At 42.2% G+C, this 23060-nt stretch overlaps 1 protein-coding gene across 3 annotated transcripts in view; it reads right to left on the reverse strand.

The window, feature by feature from the left end:
• Positions 1–23060, reverse strand: part of LOC138267607 (SLAM family member 9-like) — a 345225-nt gene that overhangs the window by 154963 nt on the left and 167202 nt on the right. For all 3 annotated transcript variants that reach the window (XM_069216670.1, XM_069216668.1, XM_069216669.1), the window contains one exon: positions 5498–5635. In XM_069216670.1, coding sequence (XP_069072771.1) covers positions 5498–5635 — 138 coding nt within the window. The remainder of the gene's footprint in view (positions 1–5497; positions 5636–23060) is intronic.

Raw genomic sequence — 23060 nt, forward strand, 5'->3', positions numbered from 1 at the left:
CTTTTTATGACATATAGGTCCCACCTAAGGTAGGCCCTGGGCAGCCCATGGGCAGGGTGCAGGCTAATTAAAAAAGTAGGACATGTACTTTTAAGGTTTGCATGTCCTGGTAGGGAAACACTCTTAAATTCATTTATCACTACTGCAAGGCCTATCGCTCTCATTGGATAACACAGGGATTGCCTTATTACATTTCTTAAGTGTTGTGCTGAGAAAAGGATTAAGGTACTTTTGCTCAGCTGGCCCTGCATGGGTTCTGTAGCCAGCCTGTCCTCCATCGTGGGCAGCCTGAACTCTTGACTTTGTCCCAATTCAGCGTGACCATTTTAACGCTTTGAGCGCTGTTGGACCTGGCTTTTTGACAGGGACATCCCCAAACTTTTTGCCTCCTTCCTCCTATTTTTTCTGACCTGTTGTTGTTGGCTTTTGACCTCTGAGCACTTTACCACTGCTAACCAGTGCTAAAGTGCATATGCTCTCTGTGTAAATTGTACTATTGATTGGTTTATCCATGATTGACTATTTAATTTACTTGTAAGTCCCTAGTAGAGTGCACTACATGTGCCTAGGGCATGTAGATTAACTGCTACTAGTGGGCCGCAGCACTGGTTGTGCCACCCACCTCAGTAGCCCCTTAACCTTGTCTCAGGCCTGCCATTGCAAGGCCTGTGTGTGCAGTTTCACTGCCACTTCGACTTGGCATTTAAAAGTACTTGCCAAGCCTAGAACTCCCCTTTTTCTACATATAAGTCATCCCTAATGTGTGCCCTAGGTAACCCCTAGAGCAGGGTGCTGTGTAGGTAAAAGGCAGGACATGTACCTGTGTAGTTATATGTCCTGGTAGTGTAAAACTCCTAAATTCGTTTTTTTCACTACTGTGAGGCCTGCTCCCTTCATAGGCTAACATTGGGGCTGCCCTCATACCCTGTTGAAGTGGCAGCTGCTGATCTGAAAGGAGCAGGAAGGTCATATTTAGTATGGCCAGAATGGTAATATAAAGTCCTGCTGACTGGTAAAGTCGGATTTAATATTACTATTCTAGAAATGCCACTTTTAGAAAGTGAGCATTTCTTTGCACTAAAATCTTGTTGTGCCCTTCAATCCACGTCTGGCTAGGTTTAGTTGACAGCTCCTTGTGCATTCACTCAGACACACCCCAAACACAGGGTACTCAGCCTCACTTGCAAACATCTGCATTTTGAATGGGTCTTCCTGGGCTGGGAGGGTGGAGGGCCTGCCCTCACACAAAGCACTGCCACACCCCCTACTGGGACTCTGGCAGACAGGATTGAACTGAAAGGGGGCTTGGTGCATTTCTTAGACACTCTTTGAAGTCACCCCCACTTCAAAGGCACAACTTAGTATAAAACAGGGCCTCTGCCCTACCTCATCAGACACTTGCTGGAGAAGAAACCTGAACCAGAAACTACATCCTGCCAAGAAGAACTGCCTGGCTGCTCAAAGGACTCCCCTGTCTGCTTTTCTACAAAGGACTGCTGCCTTGCTGTTGGCCTGCTGCCTTGCTGAACTCTGGTCTGGCTGTAAAAGTGCTCTCCAAGGGCTTGGATAGAGCTTGCCTCCTGTTCCTTGAAGTCTCAGGACCAAAAAGACTTCTCAGTTTCACTTGGATGCTCCGTTCGCCGAAATTTTCGACGCACAGCTTACTCCGCGGCAAGAAAAATGCCGCATACTGACGCTGATCGACGCGACGCCTTCGGGGCGACCGAAACTTTGGCGCACGGCCTCGCAAGGACCACGCCGCCCGACTTCTAAGAAGAAATCGACGCGACGCCTAACGTGAGCTCGAAACTTTGACGCACGGCCTCGCAAGGACAACGCCGCACGACTTCCAAGGAGAAATCGACGCGACGCCTGCCGTGAGACCAAAACTTCGACGCACGGCCGCGCAAGGACAACGCCGCCCGACTTCCAAGGAGAAATCGACGCAACGCCTGCCGTGACATCGAAACTTCGACGCGCAGCCCCACAGAACGACGCGCAGCCGGAAAACAAGCAGGAGAATCCACGCACAGACCCGGGACATCTGGTAATCCCCGCAATCCACATAGAGACTGTCCGCGCGCCGGAAAACGACGCACGACTTCCCCGCGTGGGAAATAACGACGCAAGTCTGTGTGTGCTGAGGAGAAATCGACGCACACACCATTTTTCCACGTATCTCTTCTCCTGTGGCCCTCTGAGGAGATTTCCCACTAGAAACCAGGTACTTTGTGCTTGAAAGACACTTTATTTGCTCTTTAATGACTTAAGACACTTTATATCACTTTTCAGTGATATCTTTACAAATTCATATTGCAACTTTGATCGTTTTGACCTGCAAATACCCAGATAAATATTATATATTTTTCTAAACACTGTGTGGTGTATTTTTGTGGTGTTATATTATGGTATTGTATGATTTATTGCACAAATGCTTTACACATTGCCTTCTAAGTTAAGCCTGACTGCTCGTGCCAAGCTACCGGAGGGTAAGCACAGGCTGATTTTGGATTGTGTGTGACTTACCCTGACTAGAGTGAGGGTTCTTGTTTGGACAGAGGGCAACCTGACTGCCAATCAAAAACCCCATTTCTAACAAGCGCTATTTGTTTCCAAATGCTATTTTTACATGTAATTTTTGAAAATGTATACCTTGACTTCTACTTATTGGATTTGTGTCATCTTGGTCTTGTTTTATTTATACAACAATCCTTTATTCTTTTAATCTGGTGTGAAGTTTTATGTGGTGTTTTCTCTGTGTTACTGTTTGATGTGTTGCATAAATACACATTATCTCTCAAATTAAGCCTCAATGCTCTGTGCGAACCAGAGGGTGAGCACAGGTTAAGTTTTGCTGTGTATCTGACATACCCTGACTAGGATTCCGGTTCCTGCTTGGACAAGGTGCATACGTCTGCCAACCAGAAACCCAATTCCTAACACTATGGAAGACTCTATAAAAACGAGGATGGATACACAATTGCAAAAGTTAAATTGAACATAGACCAAGTATGCTTAAATTCTTTATCTAAGTGAGAATCAGCCTCCTGGATACTCCTATATTGATCGATTCAATAACTACCGCAAAGAATGCTTTACTCAATGGCAAAGTCACCGATGAACATCTGCTTTCAACAGAATTTTTTAAAACCTTTTCAAACCAAATTCTACCATTAATCTCAAAAGTTATAAATGTTATATATAACAGACACAAAATTATCATCCTGCAAATATATTAAATTAGTAATTGTTTAAAACAAAAATGGTAAAACCACCAGAAAAGAGAAGATCATACTGACCTGATAAGATTTTAGCAGTGCAACTAGCTAAAGTAATAAAATAGCTGAAGTCTGAACAAAAACATGGTTTAAAACTAGTTGTTTTACCTATCAAACCAGCAACTCACCTAATACCTGGAACACAACAACCTCCTGAACACCTCTCAATCCGGATTCCGAGTCAACCACAACACAGAGACAGCTTTGATCGCAGCCACTGATGATAACAGGGCGTCCTGAATGGCGGTGGTACAGCAGCCCTCATCCTCCTGTAACTGTCAGCCACCTTCGGCACTGTCTCCCATCACATCCTTATCAACAGACTCCATCACATGAGAATCCAGGAAGACACCTTCAAATGGATCACCTCATACCTCACCAGAAGAACTCAAAGTATCCGCCTCCCACCATTCACCTCAGAACCCAAGAAGATCATATGCAGCGTCTCCTATGAATAGTCCCTCAGAACCACCCTCTTCAACATTAAGATGGCCCCCCGGCCAAAATCATAAGATCGCTCAGTCTCAACATCATCTCCTATGCCAACGACACCCAGCTCATCCTCTCACTGACAGAAAACCCCTAGACCATTAGAGAACAACGTCCAGAAATGTATGATGAATGTCACAGACTTGAAGAAGGACAGCTGTCTCAAGCACAACACTGACAAAACAGAAGTCCTCATATTTGGGAACAACACCTCTCCATGGAATGATGCATGGTGGCCTGCTGAACTCTGCCCATCCCCCTACCCTGACATATCCGGCCGAAACCTCAACATCATCTTAGAAAGCAAGCTCTATGTGAAGAAACAGGTAAACAGTCTCCTTTGCCTGCTTCCACACACTACGCAGCCTCCACAAGACCTTTAGGTGGCTCCCAGTCAACACCAGAAAGACTGTCAAGCAGGCTGGACTACAGAAACACGCTCTATGTAGGAATCAATGCACACACCCTGAAGAGACTACAGACAAAACAAAACTCAGGGCCCAGACTCCTCCTCGACCGACCCAGATGAAACCACACCACACCTTCAGAAGCTACACTGGCTCCTGATTCAGAAGAGATCTCAGTTCAATCTGTTGACTCACACATACAAAGCCCTGCAAAATGAAAGACCACAGTATGCATCAACAAATGCATGACCTTCCACCAATCATCCAAACACCTGTGGCCCACCTCCCTCTTCCTCGCAGCTACCCCACAGATCTGCCGTAGCAACAGCAGAGGATGCTCTTTCTTACTCCTAGAGGCCAAAGCCTGAAACAACCTTCTCCGGCACGTCAGGTCTGCCTCATTGAGCCAGCAATTCAGAAATGAACTCAAGGCCTGGCTGTTCAAATGAACATGTTACCTTGGAGCAGTTAGCAACTCCAGTGCCTTGAGACCCTCAAAGGCGATTTGCCCCTCTTTACGAATCCTGATTAATCCTGACTGATTGACCTTGTATATATCCTGACTGATTGACCTTGCATATTAATATAACCATTGAAACATGTGATATTGCTAAGGTGCAGGACCAGAAAGTTAGTACAACAGTCTTAGGTGCTGAAAAAACATTTTTTTATTGTCTGGATTTCATGTTTTCAACTTTTTATTGGTAGTTTATAAAAAAGCATTATAGGCTTTCAAGTATACAAAAACTCCCTAGCTGTATGAGAGGCTCAGTCCATTTGTTTTTAATTCTATTTTTGGGGTGCCATAGACAAGTGAATGCCGATCCAGATTATATCAACTGCACAGCAATGACTTTTATATTTTTCATTCATCCCTTTGTTGATAGGCATCAGAATATCTGATACAATACTTCGATCTTAATTTATAGAAAATTGTTTTCAATGCATGACAATGAGGATTATTAGAGAGCTACTCAATATATAAGTGACAAAGATGGAAGATGCTTCAAATACCCAAAATACACTGGTATCTAACGGTCGGTAAAGTATCTTCTCTCCCCGATATCGTTTACAATACAATGATACCCGCCACTTGGACTCATAAATCCACTCAAATACTGAGTCTGAATTACAGGGCACACATTATCCGTGAATTAGTTCTAACAGTACTTCTGTCATAAGGTCTAAAGTTATTTAATTTCAAAACTTCACTTTAAATGTCAAATAAGAAAATAAACTATTACAATGAATATTACCAAGGAAAATGGTGGGAAACGACCTAATGTTATGGACGAGAAGTCATGTATGGAGCAGAGGTTTTACCTGCTTTCATCCCTTCTTTTTTCTTTTTCTTCTTCTTCGTCTTCATCTTTAAGAAAATAAAAACCACAAGGATAGACAAAACGATGAGAGCAACCAGAATTATGAAATACCCAAGCATGCGCATCTCCAGAGGGGAATCTAGAATAAGAGAAAGACAAGTACATTGAATTGAAGCAGTTAGGAAGGCATGAACCCAGAGCTCACAAATTCGAACTATTGTATGAAAAATTGGCTTCTGGGTAAAACCCATCAAAAGAACAAGTTAAGATATATTATTGTTGTAAATTTGACATCTTGTAGCTCATTTGACTAATGCATCCACAACAGGAGTATACTGGCGCCAACAGTCACAGTAAAATCCCTGCTGGTCCACTTAGACTCTCATCCATCTGAGGTCGATACAATAAATAACATTGAATCGGGTAAAAATAAACTTATTTTATTAAGCATTAGACTGCCCCACGGAGGTGAATGTGCTCCTAGAAAACCCGTTTACTACATCAGTGTCGCATGGCCTTACTTGCAGTCGCCTAGGGAAGACTCTTGAAACGCTTCCATGGTTTTCATCGCAGACCATGGGTATCATAGTTTTGTTGAGAAGTACTACAGTATAGAAAAGGAATGTGCCTCTTTAAAACTCATGCCAAACTCAAACGTTCGTGGGTTTTCATGCTAAGGCCAAAGCAAACGTGGTGGAGCTTTACCAAGGTTGTTTATGTAGTTTATCTGTCGTTTTCTGGCAGATAAGTGTGTCTTAAGCAGCTTCTGGGAGCAGGTGCTGATGTGACACAATAATATGATCTGGATAAACTCTGAACCTAAAAACTAAATAAAATTACGTTTGTATTTTTAGGGGTAGAACATTCTAGATGAACAGGTACACAACGGTTAAAATCAGCCCAGGTTCATTAAATCATTTTTACAAATGTTTTCACTTTGTTTACTACTGATCCGAAGACCATTCTTCTACATTCGAAAAAGTGTTTACTTCGTACCCTATTACAAAGGCAGCAAAACAAGTGCAAAATCAGCGCAGGTGCAAAACTTTACATGGCCAGGCCCCCAAATGTCATTCAAGTTAGTTTACAGACATGGTCAAATCAGGGGGTTGGATTCAATTCAGAACAAGCACATCTTTACCATGCGGATGCTGATCGATTGGCTTTGTCAAAGCTTGCTTGGTTCACTGTGCTGGCCAAAAGCACTTAAAACATTGCCACCCACGCACTTGCAAGGACAACCATCTTGATATTTTTTCATGAAAAATAACAAATCATTCCAAGATGGCTACGCCCACATGCAACTGGAATGCTGTGATCTTGGAATACTTTCTTTATTAAATTAAAAAAGTTCCAAAATGCACGCCAGTGCTTTCACATCCATACATATTCATGATTCCAATATTGGAATTGTTTTCAATGCATGACAAAAAAAATAAGTTCAGCACTGCTGTAAATCCGAGTACATGTATGCACATGTACTATCTCACAAAGGGACCATTTGGTACCTTTATTTTGTTATTCTTTACTATTAATTTATAGCAGTGGTCGAAGTGCATAAAAAATTGTATGGGAACTGTGATGCAGCATGTAATAGGGGTGGGGCCAGTGAGTGTGGGGACAGGGTCAATGCTGCGGCTAAAAAAACGAAATATTCTGTACGTTTTTTGGTCTTTCACTTTCAGGTATCTACATATAAAATAATGTGCAATTTAAATGAAAAATAAATACAAGTTAGTCAGTGGGAACTACACTATAGTGCATTATGAAACCTCTATTATTAGCTGATAACTACACTGCAGAAGTCTATGTGTGTAACCAGAAAGAGACAGAAATGAAGCTTGTTGGATGCAGTGAACAATAGTGACTTGCGCATTTTTTGTGCAACAAGGTCCCAGCTTGTGACAGAAAACACTGTTAATATGTAAGTTATTATTTAGTTACACACAGCATGATAGGTTGCTACAAAACGCGCACATCCATTTAAGATATAAAGGTGCATCTAAAATAAAGAGTTTTGTAACAGCCTGCCTGTACGTAGTGCAATTTTGTAAAATGTGACTGTCCCTTAAAAGCACACATTTCACAGCTAAGCTGGTGACGCCTTTGCACTACCACTCAAAAATAATAAATCTGTGCTATCAAAAAGCTTCAAGTGATGCCATCAATCAAAGCTAATACCAGCTTCCAAGCAGCCTTTTTCATATTCAGATTAACTAGTTGCCCACATTTAAATTTCTTTCAGGCAAGCAGGGATCTTGGCAAGACGACTTTTTTCTTGTTTAGCTGTCTGCCTGCTTTCGGTTTCACAGCACAGGAGACTCTCTTGCTGACACTTAAACTGAAGCAACTAAGGTACTGGAATTAACAATCCCGGGATGGTATTCTTTTAATAAAAAGTAGGGGAACTGTTTGTCATAAATTTTAAAAAATGTTGGTACGTTGTGCCCCTGGGATCCCACCCACTTTGACCTCGGATTTACTAGTACAAAGATGGTGGATGCTCATTTTAGAACAGCAAATTAAGGAAACTAAGTGTGCCCTGGGATGGCAAGCAACTTGAGAGAATCTAGCATTCACAGTAGCAGTGTGCAGCTGCTACACTTAGCAGAATAATAATAAAAAAAAACCATAAAGCAGGTAGGGGTTAGAAATGGACAGAAGAAGCAAAGGTCTGGCAGGAAACCACTTGGCCCTGGAGCAGTATGCAGTTATTGAACCCTCCCGAAAACAATGTAAAAAAATAATGCTAATTAAAAAAAACACACCATGAAGCAGGGGTCAGAAATAGGAGGGCTGTGGAACAATGAACGCACAAGGTACAAGAGGCCCAGTAGCAGTCTGCTGCTGACTGGTCATTCCAAAATAAACATTAAAAAAAAAAAAACAGTGATATAAATGGGGGTAGAGGAACATAAGTAGGAGAGATAGGGAAGCAAAGAATGCGTGGTGTGCAGCTGGGTAGCAGTGTGCAGCTTTCAATCACTTGCAACAACAACTTTTTTTTAGCAAAACAATGAAGCAGGGCGGCACGCAGGGTGGTGGCAGGGAGAAATGGATCAGAGGGGTGGTCTTAAGCAGCATAGAGTGTGTGGTGAGAAAACAAGGAAAGAGGTGGTACAAGTCATCCACCCAGATGTCGAAGTGCATTAAAGAACGCATGGGAACTGTGATGGCGTGCATAATGGGGGCAGATGAGTGAGTGTGGGGGCAGGGTTTAAGGAGTGGCTAATGAAAGAAAATGTTCTGTAACTTTTTTCAGTCTTTCACTTTCAAGTAACTACATACAAAATAACACACAGATTAAATGAAAAATAAATGCAAGTTAAGTTAGTGGGAAATGCACCAGTGCTTAATTTGTGCTTGTTGTTTCCGGTGCTGAGCACCGACACTTATTTGTGAGGGCCGGGGCTTATTCTTATGCTTCAAGCATTTGCTGCAAGCAAAAGACACATATGGGAAAGACGGAAGAAGGAAAAACTAAAAAGCGTCATGAAGGGAGAAAGTAGAAAGTTGCAGGATAAGCTGAAGGGGCAGGGGTGGCCGTAAATGGATTGAAGAGGCCCGAGATGGCTTCAGGATTACGCTGCCTCAGTATTCAGTGCTGGCAGATTTAATTACAGCAGCCTCGTGTTTAAGAGAAGGGCTTTGAGCACCGGCACCTCTTTATTTACAAATTAAGCACTGAAATGCACTATCATACCTTTATTAGTTAATGCACTACAGAGGTCTGTGTTTGTAACTAGAGAGCCACAGAATTGAAACCCAGCTGGTGCCACAGATAATACTGACGTGTGTATGTTGAGTGTTACGAGTTCCTAGTTTGTGACAGAAAGCACTGTGAATATGTAATTCATTATTTTACACTTGCATTGCACACAGTAAAAGATAGACTGCTACAAAATGTGCAAATAGGTTTAAGATAAAAAAGTGCTTCTAAAATATAGACTGTACTTAGTGCAATTTATTTATAACTGTAAACTGTCTTTTAGAAGCACACACATTTTAGCTGTTAACTCCCTTGCAATACCATTCAAAAAGAATAAATCTGTGTCATTCGGAAGCTTAAAGTGAGTCCTTCAATTAAAGCCAGTACTGGCCTCCAAGCACCCTTTACTTTGTAGATTGACGGGCTGTGCACATTTACATATTTACATTTCTTCCAGGCAAGCAGCCACCATGGAAAAAAGGTTTTAGTTGTCTGCCCCTCCCTCTGTTTCACAACAAAGGTGACTCCCTGCCTTGCATTTCAAATGAGTCTCAACAATTAAGGGTATGACTAAATAACCCCACAATACCTGGGCTGAAAGCATTCAAAACAGCAACATGGTATCCTGTGGGGATTAATCACAGTATTAGCTTTTACCACAGTGAAAGAAATCAATTTAACACTGGGTCACTAGAATCAATCAAATGGCTTACTCAAATATTATTATATGATTATCTATGTAGTGTTTCCACTTCTCAAATAGGTCACTGGAGCTCAGTTGACAACAAATACATCAATTAAACAAAACAATAAATCTATTTTTTTTCAAAATGTCTCCTCTCTTCCTTGTATTACACCAGGACATGGTTGCACAATTCATTCAATGTGCACTCCCCATGGAGGCATTCATCAGAAAAATCACATTTCTGAGCAGACATGCCCTATCCTTATTTTAAAGTCTGTATAATTCCTTTGTTCTTTAAAATGTACAGCATTTCGGTTGTCTGAATTAACCATTCCGAGAACGATGCCTTTTAAACAAAATTAGGGGAGTTATTTTTTCTTAAATTACAAAAGTATGGGCAAATCTCGCCTCTCAGATCCTGCCCAGTTCCATCCCTGATCCAACCAAAATGATGGTGAGGAATTTAAAATCCAGGACCAGGTAAATGGCAGGAAAAGGAACGGGAGGAAAGTCAAAGCAAGAAGAACATCCAACTGAGATCAGGGGCCTAGCTGCCATTGGTAAAGCAGGTGCTGTGGCACAGGGTCTCAGAGCTCTGAGAAGCCCATTGAGCCTGATAACTACTGTATTTTACTACCACAACAACAGACAAGGGGCCATTTTTCTTGATAGCACCAGGGCCTGTGGCGGATAGAGAAACAGCGATTTAATCATAAGCACGGGGCTGAATAACATCTTGTGCACTGTACACTGTATTGTAGACACCACCAACTCATACGCACCACCAAAAGAGCACACTACAAGGAATGCATTGACAACAACTCCCAAAACAGCAAAGAACTCTTCACCATCATAAAAGAGCTATCCAAACCCAAAGCCAGCAACGTAGACCCCACACACACACAGCCCCTCTGCAACGCCCTCTCCAACCACTTCCACCACAAAATCCTGGACATACACAACAGCTTCATACCACACACTCCCACCACACACACCCATCACCCACCCAGCACAGACCCATGTCACGCCCCCCCAACCTACTTACCACCTGGGCCCCAACCACCGACGAAGGAACAGAAAAAAACATGAATTCCGTCCACTCTGGATCCCCCTCCGACCCCTGCCCTCATTGCATCTACAACAAAGCCAGCCCAACCATTGCCCCCATACTCCGCGACATAATCGATTTCTCATTCGACACCGCCACCTTCCCAGACCCCTGGAAACACACAGAAATCACCTCACTCCTAAAAAAGCCCAAAGCCGACCCGGAGGACCTCTCCAACTACTGCCCCATCTCCCTCCTCCCTTTCCCCGCAAAGGTCGCAGAGAAACTAGCTAACACCCGCCTATCCCACGTTCTTGAGAAAAACAACACACTTGACCCCTCCCAATCTGGGTTCCGCAAGAACCACAGCATGGAAACCGCCCTCATCGCATGTACTGACGACATCAGAACCAGAGTCGACAAGGGCGAGACCGTCGCACTCATCCTCCTAGACCTCTCTGCGGCCTTTGACACTGTCTGCCACCACACACTCCGCACACGCCTCCACAAGACAGGAATCCGACACAAAGACCTTGACTGGCTCATCTCCTTCCTCTGCGACAGAACCCAAAAAGTCAGCCTCCCACCCTTCCACTCCACTGCTACCAAAATCAAGGGTCCTCCCTCAGCCCCACCATCTTCAACATTTACATGATCCCTCTCGCCAACATCCTCCGACCACACGGAATCACCATCCTCTCCTACGCAGATGACACCCAACTCATCATCTCCCTCATCGGCAACCCCACCACCTCCAAAACCAAACTCCATGCTGCACTCCTTGACACCGCCACCTGGATGACAACAAATCACCTCAAGCTCAACTCCAACAAAACCGAAATCATCATCTTTGGCCCCAACAAAACCATATGGGATGACTCCTGGTGGCCCACCCCCCTAGGCCCTGCACCCACCCCCGCAAACGACGCACGCAACCTTTGTATCATCCTGGACCCCTCCCTTTCCATGACACAGCAAATCAATGCAGTCACCTCCTCCTGTTTCCACACACTCCGTACACTGAAAAAAACCTTCAAATGGATTCCCACAGAGACCAGGAAGACCGTCACCCACCACTCATCAGCCGCAGGCTAGACTACGGTAACGCCCTCTACGCCGGCACCACACTCAAACTCAAACACAAACTCCAGAGAATCCAGAACACAGCTACACGCCTCACCCTGGACCTCTCCCGCCACGAACACTTCTCACCACACCTCAAATCACTTCACTGGTTCCCCCCATAGACAAGAGGATCACTTTCAAGATCCTCATCCACGCACACAAATCCCTCCACAACACCGGCCCAACCTACCTCAACGAAAGAGTGAACTTCCACACTCCCACCCGCAACCTCCGATCTGCTGACCTCGCACTAGCCACAGTCCCCTGCATCCAACGCACCACATCAGGAGGCAGGTCCTTCTCTTACCTCGCCCTCAAAACCTGGAACTCCCTCTCCACCAACCTTCGCAAAACCAAAGACCTCCTGCTCTTCAGAAAGAACCTCAAGACATGGCTGTTCGAACAGTGACCCCCCTGCCCCCCCTTTATTTCCCCCAGTGCCTTGATACCCTCACGGGTGAGTAGCACGCTCTATACATTTTTTGATTGATTGAAGATGTCTCTAACAAAGACAGATCTTAAGTTACTAACTAAAATAAAACGATTGTCCCAATTGCCACAGTTTGGCATCTTAGTTGTCAGTCTCTGAAAAGAGACCAAAAGCTGAATGTGGCATGATGGTGCAAACCTTTTTGGATTTCTAAATCTTTATCGTTTTTATGTCTCATATAAATGTTAAACTCCTGTCTTACCCTTCTGATTTTCTGTTAATAAGATTTTTTTTTCTAAAGCCCCCTTAAAATAACAAAAAAATAGACTTTGCAGATGGCATCGCTCCAAGGTGGAGATAAGGGGCACTGACACAGAAACTTTGAGAATCTTGGGTAACTCCTGCCATGTCCAAGAAGGTTCTGTGGATGAGCATCTTTCACACATTCACAAACATTTAACCCATGTTAGCACCTTGATATAGTTAAACAGATTTCAACTATCAGTCTTGTCTACATCTATACATGGCCTGTTGGAAATGTACTGATAACTCATTTGTGAATGATTACAAACCGTTGTCAGTTGTTAGGCAGACCTGTCATGCAAAGCACTGTCATGCAAGACCACTTCGCATATGGTTGGCTTCCGCCTCTAATACTGTAGTCAAACTAAAATTAAGTTGGTTAAAGTGCGGGTGCAGAGTGATTACAAGAGGTTAGGATTATTCAAGCATTTCACTCCACATGTTTTTATGCAAAGTGAATCGAGTCTCCCTCAGTAGGAAGGGGTATGCCCAGAAGCAGGTCACAAAATCGCTGTGCCATTGTACCCAGCCACACCTCACAAATGAGGCAAAAAAAACTCAACCATTTCTGGTATTGCTTGTGTTCTCTCTGAGAGCGTGTGGTCTGGCATCCTGGGCTGAACTAGCCCTCACAGGGGTGGAGAGGGAGGGTATATGCATCTGATTGGTCCTTGTGGGTTACCACACAGACTACCAGGAAAAGGACACTGGTTTGCAACCCAGACTGAATACCAGTAACTGAAATTAATTCAAATATGTCACCTATCACTTGTTATGTAATGTATCTTATTTATATGGTTTGTAGTTGTTGTTGGGTATGCACATAATAGAGGGTAACAGAGGCTACTGTCGGCTGGGGGCCCAAACCATTCACGAGGCCCCACAGTCCTTCTGGGGGCTTCCAATCAGCCCATGCCCATTGAATATCTGTGAGATATGGGAGACTCACAGGACCTTCATCATTTTGCAAGGTGGGGGTGGAGGGGTCACTTTGATTACACCACTGGTGCATAAATATTTTACATGGCCTGATCTGCAGTGTAAAACACTTGCCATATTACATGCTATAGCAAGAAAGTTGTTATTCCAAACTAGAAACTATTTTTGTAGCAAAATGCTGATCCTGTAACTCTAAGTTGGTACTTATAAAAAACAAACATAGTTAGGGAGATTATGGAGCGCTATACTCCCAGTTCCTAATTGAGAGCTTGTTCTACAAGAACAGTGAGGGGACTCTGTGAGGCGTAGGACTCTAAACCAGAATCATCATAAGGAATTTGGGGGCCCCAACACGAAATATTTTGGGGGCCCCTGTTAGAAACAACTTTGAATATTATCACCAATTTTTGCTCATTCAAGCCCTTGGTTGTCTAATAATATTGAATTATACCTTAAAACAAATTATGCCTCTCCCAATAAAAATCAATCAATTTCCATGATTGTGGCTTTTTTCCTTTCCCAATGTGAGGTACACATATAAAGGATGCCTGTCTTAATTCTAGATTGTATGATTTGTGAATGGATGAGTGAGTGGCGGTGTTAATTAGACCTCAGGTCTTCTGAACAAAAATTGGTTTCCATTGCGCAGCGCCTGTGATGTCTGTCTCAGCATGCTTGTATACTCTCTCTGGCCCCTGCCATGAGCCTTTCAACCTGCTTTTGTGGAAAATCTTGAGACTATTCTTTTGTCCCAAATGATGGTTTCTGCTGACTGAGTGAAAATAACTAGCCCCTGTTTTATGACTGTCTCCCTCAGCAACAAGTGCAGCTCGGGCCAGTGTCTTTGATGAGACCAAGCCACAACTACCATCAATGTTGTATGAATCCTCAATTAACTCCTAACTGGTGGCACAGTTCCAGTGATGTGTGGCATCTGGGTATCCTTGAGTGCCACAAACAACAGCGATTATGTCTTCCTCGATCGTGAGGACCTTGGTAGCCCACTCCAAAAGGTGTGCAACCATGGGCTGCGCGCCACTGTAAAACCGGTTCTGAAACTAGTTTCCCTTTCTTGGCTCTGGCTCTACTCTGTCTAGCAGAAACAAAAGGCTTCCTGCATGGGAGTGTTGTCACAGCCTATAAAGGCGGCTTGACCTTTGAAGCCTGCTTTTAAGCTAAATCCCTCTGTAGCCCATCCTGTGGGACGGGTTCAACCCTACAGTGCGGCAACATCCTTCGTTCCTGGCCTGGGAGCCATTCACACGACTCCCAAGGTGGGCAGAATCTAGTCTCAGTCCTAGTTCCTCTGTACAGTCACTGGACCAGCTGAGTCAAAGAGTGGCAACTTTGGCAAAAGTTGCTAAATAAGGCTACTTAACTATCCTCAGCAAAAGCTAACATTTTAGGGCTTTGCAGTACAGACATATCAAAAATATATGTTGATCTTAACAATATACAGTTCCTTGCCATAGGGCTTCATAGGCATGCCTTAGCGGAGACTTATATACCTAGTTAAGGGACTTGTGCATTTTGTTGTGAATGGTAATGGCAATGTTGCGTGTGTAGTGCAAGCACAACCTCTCCAGCCTGCATTGGCAGCTGGAAGTTGTGTTTTCACTTTGTCACACACAGAATGGCACAACTATTGCTGCAGCTCTTGTGTGGACAACCAGCCTTACATGCCCTGAGACCATATACTAGGTACGTATAAGTAAGTCAGCACATGCAAATACCAAATAAAACCTATCATTTTGAAAAGTAAAGAACACTGTCACTGAGATCCGGGCAAATGAAAAACCTGCAGATAATAGTCCAAATGGGGGCAAAAATTGGGGAAAACCTGAAAAGAGCCTATTTCCTTACAACTATATTATGTTTAAAAATTCTCTGGTTGTTTGCAGTACTCTCCCACCATTGAGATGAGCAACCTCATGGTATAACTACTCACGCATTGCATCATTATTCTATATTGAGTATTGTGTTTTGTATTGTATAGTATCATGTTTTGCTTGTTTGTGACAGGAATGTGCCCTGCCTGATATTTGGCTGTGTTTCCCTGTCTTTATTGCTCTAATGCAATTAAATCTGGTACCTGTTTTTTATTTTCACCCTAGCAGTACACTAATCTAAGCTTGCACGCAGAGGACGAGGCCTGTCCTTGACCATGTGAGGTCCTGGACCTGTCCTGTGACCTGTGGGAGCACACAAAGCAGATGGAGACAAGAATATCTTGGGAAATCCAAGACAACTTTAGCTAGCAAGGAGCTACTGAATAGTCTTCCTGAGCACTGTCATTTGGTGGATGTGGGGGGTGATGGCTAGGACTGTGGTTTCTGTTGTGAGGTAGCCCCACAGCTCCCTTCTATGAGAAGCATCACTCTTTGCAAAGGGTTTGTCAGGACAGCAGTCTGAGGAGGACAATTGAAAGAAGAACCACACCAAATGGGTTCTGATAGAGACAACAGATCCACATCCCCTGTCCACAAGTTGTATATACATTTGGGACCCAAACCATCTCACTTGTTCCAGTTCCAATCTTATTGTGACCATGGAAGGGAGTGCTCTGCTGAGTACCCAAAGGTCTACTGTGCAAACAGGGCTATTGTTTTCCAGATAGCCATCTCCCAAAAATGATGGGACATCACCTGAAGTTTGAACCTTCGGCTAGACAAGCTGAGGACCTACTTGAATGACCTAGAAGTCTGCCTGCCTTCTGAGAGAGAGATGGCCCCGCAAGAGGATAGCCTATTCAAGAGAAGAGAAAACTACATGTCCCCATAGGCTGAATTACACCCAGAGAGAGCTGACTGCCAACAGCAACGTAATAGAGCAAACACAGATGTTGGCAGGAAGGGAACACTGTTCAGGGGCATCTAAGGGCCAGATGTAGGTAGAAAACATTTTGCGAGGTGCAAATTGCGAGTCCCAGCGACTCGCAATTTGCACCTCGCAAAATGTTATGCAGAAAGGTGTCTCAGACACCTTCTGCGACTCGCTATGGGGTCGCAAAGACCCACCTCATAAATATTTATGAGGTGGGTCGCAGTTTGCGACCCCATAGCGAGTCTAGGCACTCACCCGTGACTGCTTTGCAATAAAGCAGTTTTTTTCACTCTTTGCAGCCCGTTTTCCTTAAAGGAAAACGAGCTGCAAATAGAAAAAATACCGAAACCTTTTTGTTTCGGTTTTTTTCAGAGTAGGCAGTGCTCTGAAAAAATAATATTGTGAGCATTCACAAAGGGGAAGGGGTCCAATGGGGACCCCTTCCCGTTTGCGAATGAGTTACCATCCACTTCAAGTGGATGGTAACTGCGAGTTGATTTGCGACCACTTTCGCGGTCACAAATCAACTCTACATCGTGGTGCGACTCGCAAATAGGTAGGGAACACCCCTTCCTATTTGCGAGTCTGAAACACATTTTGCGAGTCGGTACTGACTCGCAAAATGTGTTTCAGCACCGCGTAGGGGCTTTTGCGCCTCGCAAATGGCGTTTTTCACCGTTTGCGAGGCGCAAAAGCCTTCTTACATCTGGCCCTAAGTTCCAACATAGTGGTCCTCTCCCACAGCTACTCTGTCTACGCCGTGACCAACGTCTCTGTTTGCCCTGTGGAGTGAGAGCCTTTGGAGAATGACTATATGTCTGTCTTCCCAATTAGGAAGGGAGGACATGGAGCCATTTTTTAACTGTCCTTCACTGCCAGGCAAACCTTGGCAGTGAGGGACAGTAAAATGCAAAACAAAATGCTCTCGCCGGCCATGAGAGGGGACTCCCATGGTGAGGGGAGCATTACTTTTTTATTTGCAAAAAAGAAAATCCCATTTCAGGATTGTGTGTCAATAGGTATTACAATGTATCGAAGCACTACAATGATGAATTTAGAACTAAAACTTTAATTAGAACATTTTAATTGTACTGCATTGCATATGCCATTAAATAACTTTATTAAAAGTATTGAAACTTGAAAAAATATAATTTGAAACTGTGCTCGTAAATTTTATATGCAGAAGTCAGACTGTCACTGGAAAGTCCTCAAAATCTCAAAATGCTTTTCTCCGTAGGAAAAGTAACTCTGAGTAACCAATTGACGACCAATATATGTTTAATGCAAAAATATACAAGGAACAAAAATATTCATCGGGCAGATTTGCAATTTCAATGAAGAAGTGCTTTTCTGCCTGAGCAGATGGAGCAAACAGTGCTAAATTAGCTTCAGGTTCTACCTTTTTGTCTACATTTTCTATAATGCAACAAGTGGAGGACTGCACACAGGGTCAAAATTGAAACTTAAGATAGCTGCTAACAAGCAAGTGCCTAGCTCTTCTCATGAACAGAATGTAAAAAGACCTTGGAATAAAGATACAGTGGAGTATGTTAGAAAGCTGAGTTCAATAATTCTGCAGTTTCACACTTGTCTATGCCATCTTCAAAATGATCCTGCGCCTACTTAGAGGAGTCAGGCTAAAAATGTGCAGAGTACAACACCAAAGTACAAGATGTCAGAACATTTACAATGTGTGTTACTAGCAAACATGCAAAGGGTTTGGTAGCACTTTAAGCAGGTGTAAGAGTGATTTCACATTCCCTCAATTTTTCACAGCGAGGTGACAACTTATAACACATTTATGACATTTCAGCATGAAATTCACTATCATTACATTTTCGTTGTCCGCTAAACTGTTACCATCATCATCAATATCAAGCATATAAGAAGGGGCAATTTATTTATTGTTGCAAATGCGTTCAAAGATGCACATGCAGAGTTTGTTGTTAGAATTGTTTCAATATTCTTCATACACTGCTTCCCAAATATTCTACTTATCCACATACTTCTATTCAAATCTAGGGTACTTTAAATTTCAAGTAGTTCCCTACCACTACTCTTGATGTCATTTATTTGATCATGGATGGTGAGAGAGGCTTTAGTTATGTGTTCAACAGTCCGATCCATGTATGACACAATTTCCACGCCCCCTTTGGTATGGAGGATGAAGTTCCATTCAGTGTCAGAACAGAAACTGAAGAAACAGAGAATAAGTGTTTGGCAGTAATGAAGTACAGCATCACCATTCAATTGCAAGTGTAACCAAGCAGAAGAAATAGGCAACATTATAGGGCATCCCATAACGAATTTGTAAGGCATTAGTTTAGTCCTTTGAGTTACATTGAACCCGACTAACCATAAAGCCAGGGCGAGGCATCAGGCTATTTCATTTGGGTCTTGGAACAGATTTTTGCCATCTTTTTCTTAAGTGGGCTATTTTTTCAGGCAGCTTTCCCAACTGACCTGGGCTGATAGGCACAGTGGAAATGTTGTTTGATTCATAAACTACCAATGAAATGAAGTGTGTCCCCAGTGACTCGAAAGGCATTATGGTATACTACAGTAGGGTCTATCACTGAACCACTGTCCAAATTTGTGGAAAAATTCCTGAAAGCAAGAGTGGTACAACTCCCTGCATATATCAAAGACACGGGTCACATTATTTCTAAACTGGAAGGAGTCAGTTTTAATCCAGATATTGAATTCTTGGTGACTATGGACATTGAGGCTTTGTATACGAATTTCCCCCAGTATGAAGCCCTGCAGGCAGTGCGTCAACTATTTCTTGAGGAGGGGATGACCGATCATCTGTTGTTTGTTCTTGACTGTCTAAAGATCGTCTTAGAAGGGAACTTTTTTGAATTTGATGGGAAAGTATACCAGCAAAAGAAGGGAGTGAGTATGGGGGCATCACGTGCCCCTAGTGTTGCTAATATCTATGTGGGTCTATTTGAACAGACCCACATTTATAATGAAGTGGCCCCCTTCTATGAGAACATCAGGCTATGGTCTAGGTATATAGACGACGTGTTTTTCATCTGGACAGGACATGAAGAAGAACTAAATGAATTCTGTCAATGGATCAACTTATGTGATACAAATCTCAATTTTTCCATACATAGAAGTAGGGATAAAATTGAGTTCCTTGATATTTGGATAAAAAATCATAACTCTCAGCTAGAAGTTTCATTATACACCAAATCTACAGCAAAGAACACTATTCTACATTTTGATAGTTATCACCCAAGATGCCAAAAACAAGGTGTTCCGTTCAGTCAATTTCTCCGGTTCCGCAGAAATTGTACAGAACTTAGTGAATACAACATACATGCAGATGTTCTCCAAAAAAACTGTTGCTTAGGGGTTATCCCAAGAGACTGATCAGGGAATCGTATAAACGCACAAAATATTTTAATAGAGAGAGTATGTTTCAACAACGGACAAAAGAAGTGAAAGCACAACTAGTTTGTGTTATTCAACATTCTAATATGAATGATAGAATCAGGAAAATTATCAACAGTAATTGGCAAATCCTGAATAGTGATCAAACTATTACTCCTCTAGATAGACCTATTCTGGCGTTTAAGAAAAATCAGAACATCCGCAACAAATTGGTTAAGGCAGCTTTACCGAAAGATAGTGGACTTAGTCAAAAGTCCATTACCGGATTAGCCCCAGTTAGGGGAAATCATAAGTGTGGGACCTGTAAAGCATGTCCTAAAGCTGTGGTGGGTGAATCACTAGTGTGGAATCAAAGGGAGTATAAGCTGAGTGATATGACCAATTGTAAAACATCCAACTGTATTTATTTGATTACCTGTCCCTGCCCGGCTGGGTATGTGGGTGAGACTGGATGCGAAATGAGAGTGAGAATTTCAGAACATCTGTCCAATATTCGCAATAAGAGAGAGGGGGCTCCCTTGGTACAACACTGGTTGAAAGAAAAACATTGTTTGGATGAATTGTCTTGGACAAGTCTTGAAAAAATTAAGGACATACCAGGGAAAGAAAGGGAGAACACAAGAAAAAAGCGGGAAGTCTTTTGGATTTTTATTTTGGATACACACTGTAATGGGCTTAATGAATGTACACCTTGGGAAAATGCGTTAGGTTGAAATGCCTCTAGGTATTCAGCATGTTTTTCCTGTCAAAAGTTAGAGGTTCCCCATTAGTCCTGTGAGACTATGACTATTTTATATATGGCCGACAGCTTTCTGTGTTATTTTCAAATTTCCCTTGTTTTCCCCTCTGGCATGTTAGGAGCTGACTGATCCCCGATGGCCATTATAACACAGCTGATAGTTTTTGCGGTTGTTCTCTGATTGGAAGTGAGTAGACCGAATATGAGTGGATGTGACTTAATGACTGTAACAGCGAGTCAAATCTGTGACTCTCTAGTCAAAGAGTCTTATTTTCATCTTTATGTTTATTACTAGTTTTCTTTTTATCCTTATTTTTTATTTTTTATTTTGATTTCTTTTATTCTTTAATTCTAGTATAAGTTCATTGTTTTTGATGTCCTCGAGGAAGTGCATCTCCATTAATATGAATCACTACATTTTGGGTGAACTGCTGTACCTATTGGAGTGCACCCTTACTCTGGCACTATTAGAACCAAAGGATATTCGTACTTGGAGCCACTATAAGATGGCCGACACTGTTTTTGTGAAAATCGGCAATCCCGCATTGATGTGGGTAGTCTCGCGTTCTTTTATTTGAGAACAGGAACTCGTTGCCTGACTTTAATATGGAGTCTGCACTATTCAGCAATATTTGCATTGGACGCTCGAAATTAGCGCCGTCTGCAAGAATCGGCGAAAGTTCAGGTATTTCCTTTAGTATGAAAATCAGCCTGCGCTGATAATAGACAGGGAACATATAGTTTTAGCGCTATCCATTTATTTTTCTTTAATATCTACAAAGCGATTTAGATTGCTGTGTTTGTGAGGTGTCTTACATCATTAGTGAGAACACGAGACTCTTGTATTGTCGGATTCCATGCGAACGGAGTTTCCGATTGAAATGAATGCGAAAAGATACACTATTTGGTAAAGGGACGCAAGTGATGAGTTATTGCTGACGAATCCTTCTATTTTGTTATTGTTTCCCTTGCCGTATGCAGCCAGAGGAGGTGTGTGAATTATTTGGAGGAACCCCCAGAGAAATTTCCTACTGTAAAGATCATTCTGGTTGGTGTAAGGAATCAGCTTTTGTTCTCCGGGTAGAGTCTTAGGATGTCTCACCCTTATTAGTTATTTAGTGTGTCTTGGCAAACTAAGTGAGGTAACTTCTTATATCTGGTTATGTGTTTTCATAAGGATTCACGTGCGAATAGAAGTAGAAATTATAAAACTGAACCTTGTTTGCATTATAATTGAGGAAACTCAGCAACACCATCGCCGGGTATTTATTCATTCATCTATTTCTTATTCTATGAATGTTGCTATTGGTGATTCTATACACAAGGGTGATAGTGGTGTCTTGTAATTATTTGTTTATTTCACTTCTATTGGTGATTTTTTATGTTTAATTTTTCATTGGATCACTTTTTATCCTATTTTATTTCACCTTATTATTTCTTTGTTTGGTATTTTGCATTTTTTGTTTTCCACTCTATTATTCATTGGTAGGGGATCTTGTTGGTATTAGTCACTGGTTGATAGTTGAATCTCAAGAATCTGGATCAAAATGTATTATCTTGTTCTATTTTTTGTGTCTATCAGGACTTATAATAATTGGAATGTTGAGAACCTCCTTAATCTGCGATATTATGCAATAAGGATTGGAAAGGAATGGCCCTGAAGAAGGCGGCTTGCTGAATTTGGTGGTAACCGCCGAAACGCGCGTAGGCTTTGTTCCTACTATTATTTGTTGTTTGGCTTTGTTCCTACTATTACTTGTGGCTTACATGGACCTTGAATTTATGGTGTCAAAATATTTATATTCCCAAAAATCTTTTTCTTTTATCAAACAAAATGGAGACACAATCAGGAATTGAATAGTAATATGATACTTGTGTGAATATAATTTCAGCTCCAGAAAAAGAAAGTGTATATTCTTTGCTTGTATTTCTTTGCACTGTATTTTTATATAAAATTGTTTTGTCTGATTTGTCAGTCCGTTTTTGTCTACCAATTTGTGTATAGGTGTAAATATTTGTAGAAATTCTTTTTGTGTTTTCCCATGTTTATTTTTATATATTTGTACATTTGAACATTGATATGTGCTTCTGTTTGACATACATTTGTAATAAATATTTCTTGTTTTGAAATTTTGTTATAGCTTAGCTGTTTCTTTTTATGTTGGATAAAAGTGAATATTGGTTGTAGCTCATTTGTTTTTTCTTGTACTCAAGTATTATTCCCTGGATGGGCTACTCATCACACCAGGGACCCTCGATAGTTTCTTTTCATTATGGTATACTATGCCTTGACTATACTATCTGTTGTTGCACATGAACATGTTTCAATCCACCCAGAAGACATTTAATAATCACAAGCAC

Source organism: Pleurodeles waltl, chromosome 12 (assembly GCF_031143425.1).
Source record: "Pleurodeles waltl isolate 20211129_DDA chromosome 12, aPleWal1.hap1.20221129, whole genome shotgun sequence".
NCBI lineage: Eukaryota > Metazoa > Chordata > Amphibia > Caudata > Salamandridae > Pleurodeles > Pleurodeles waltl.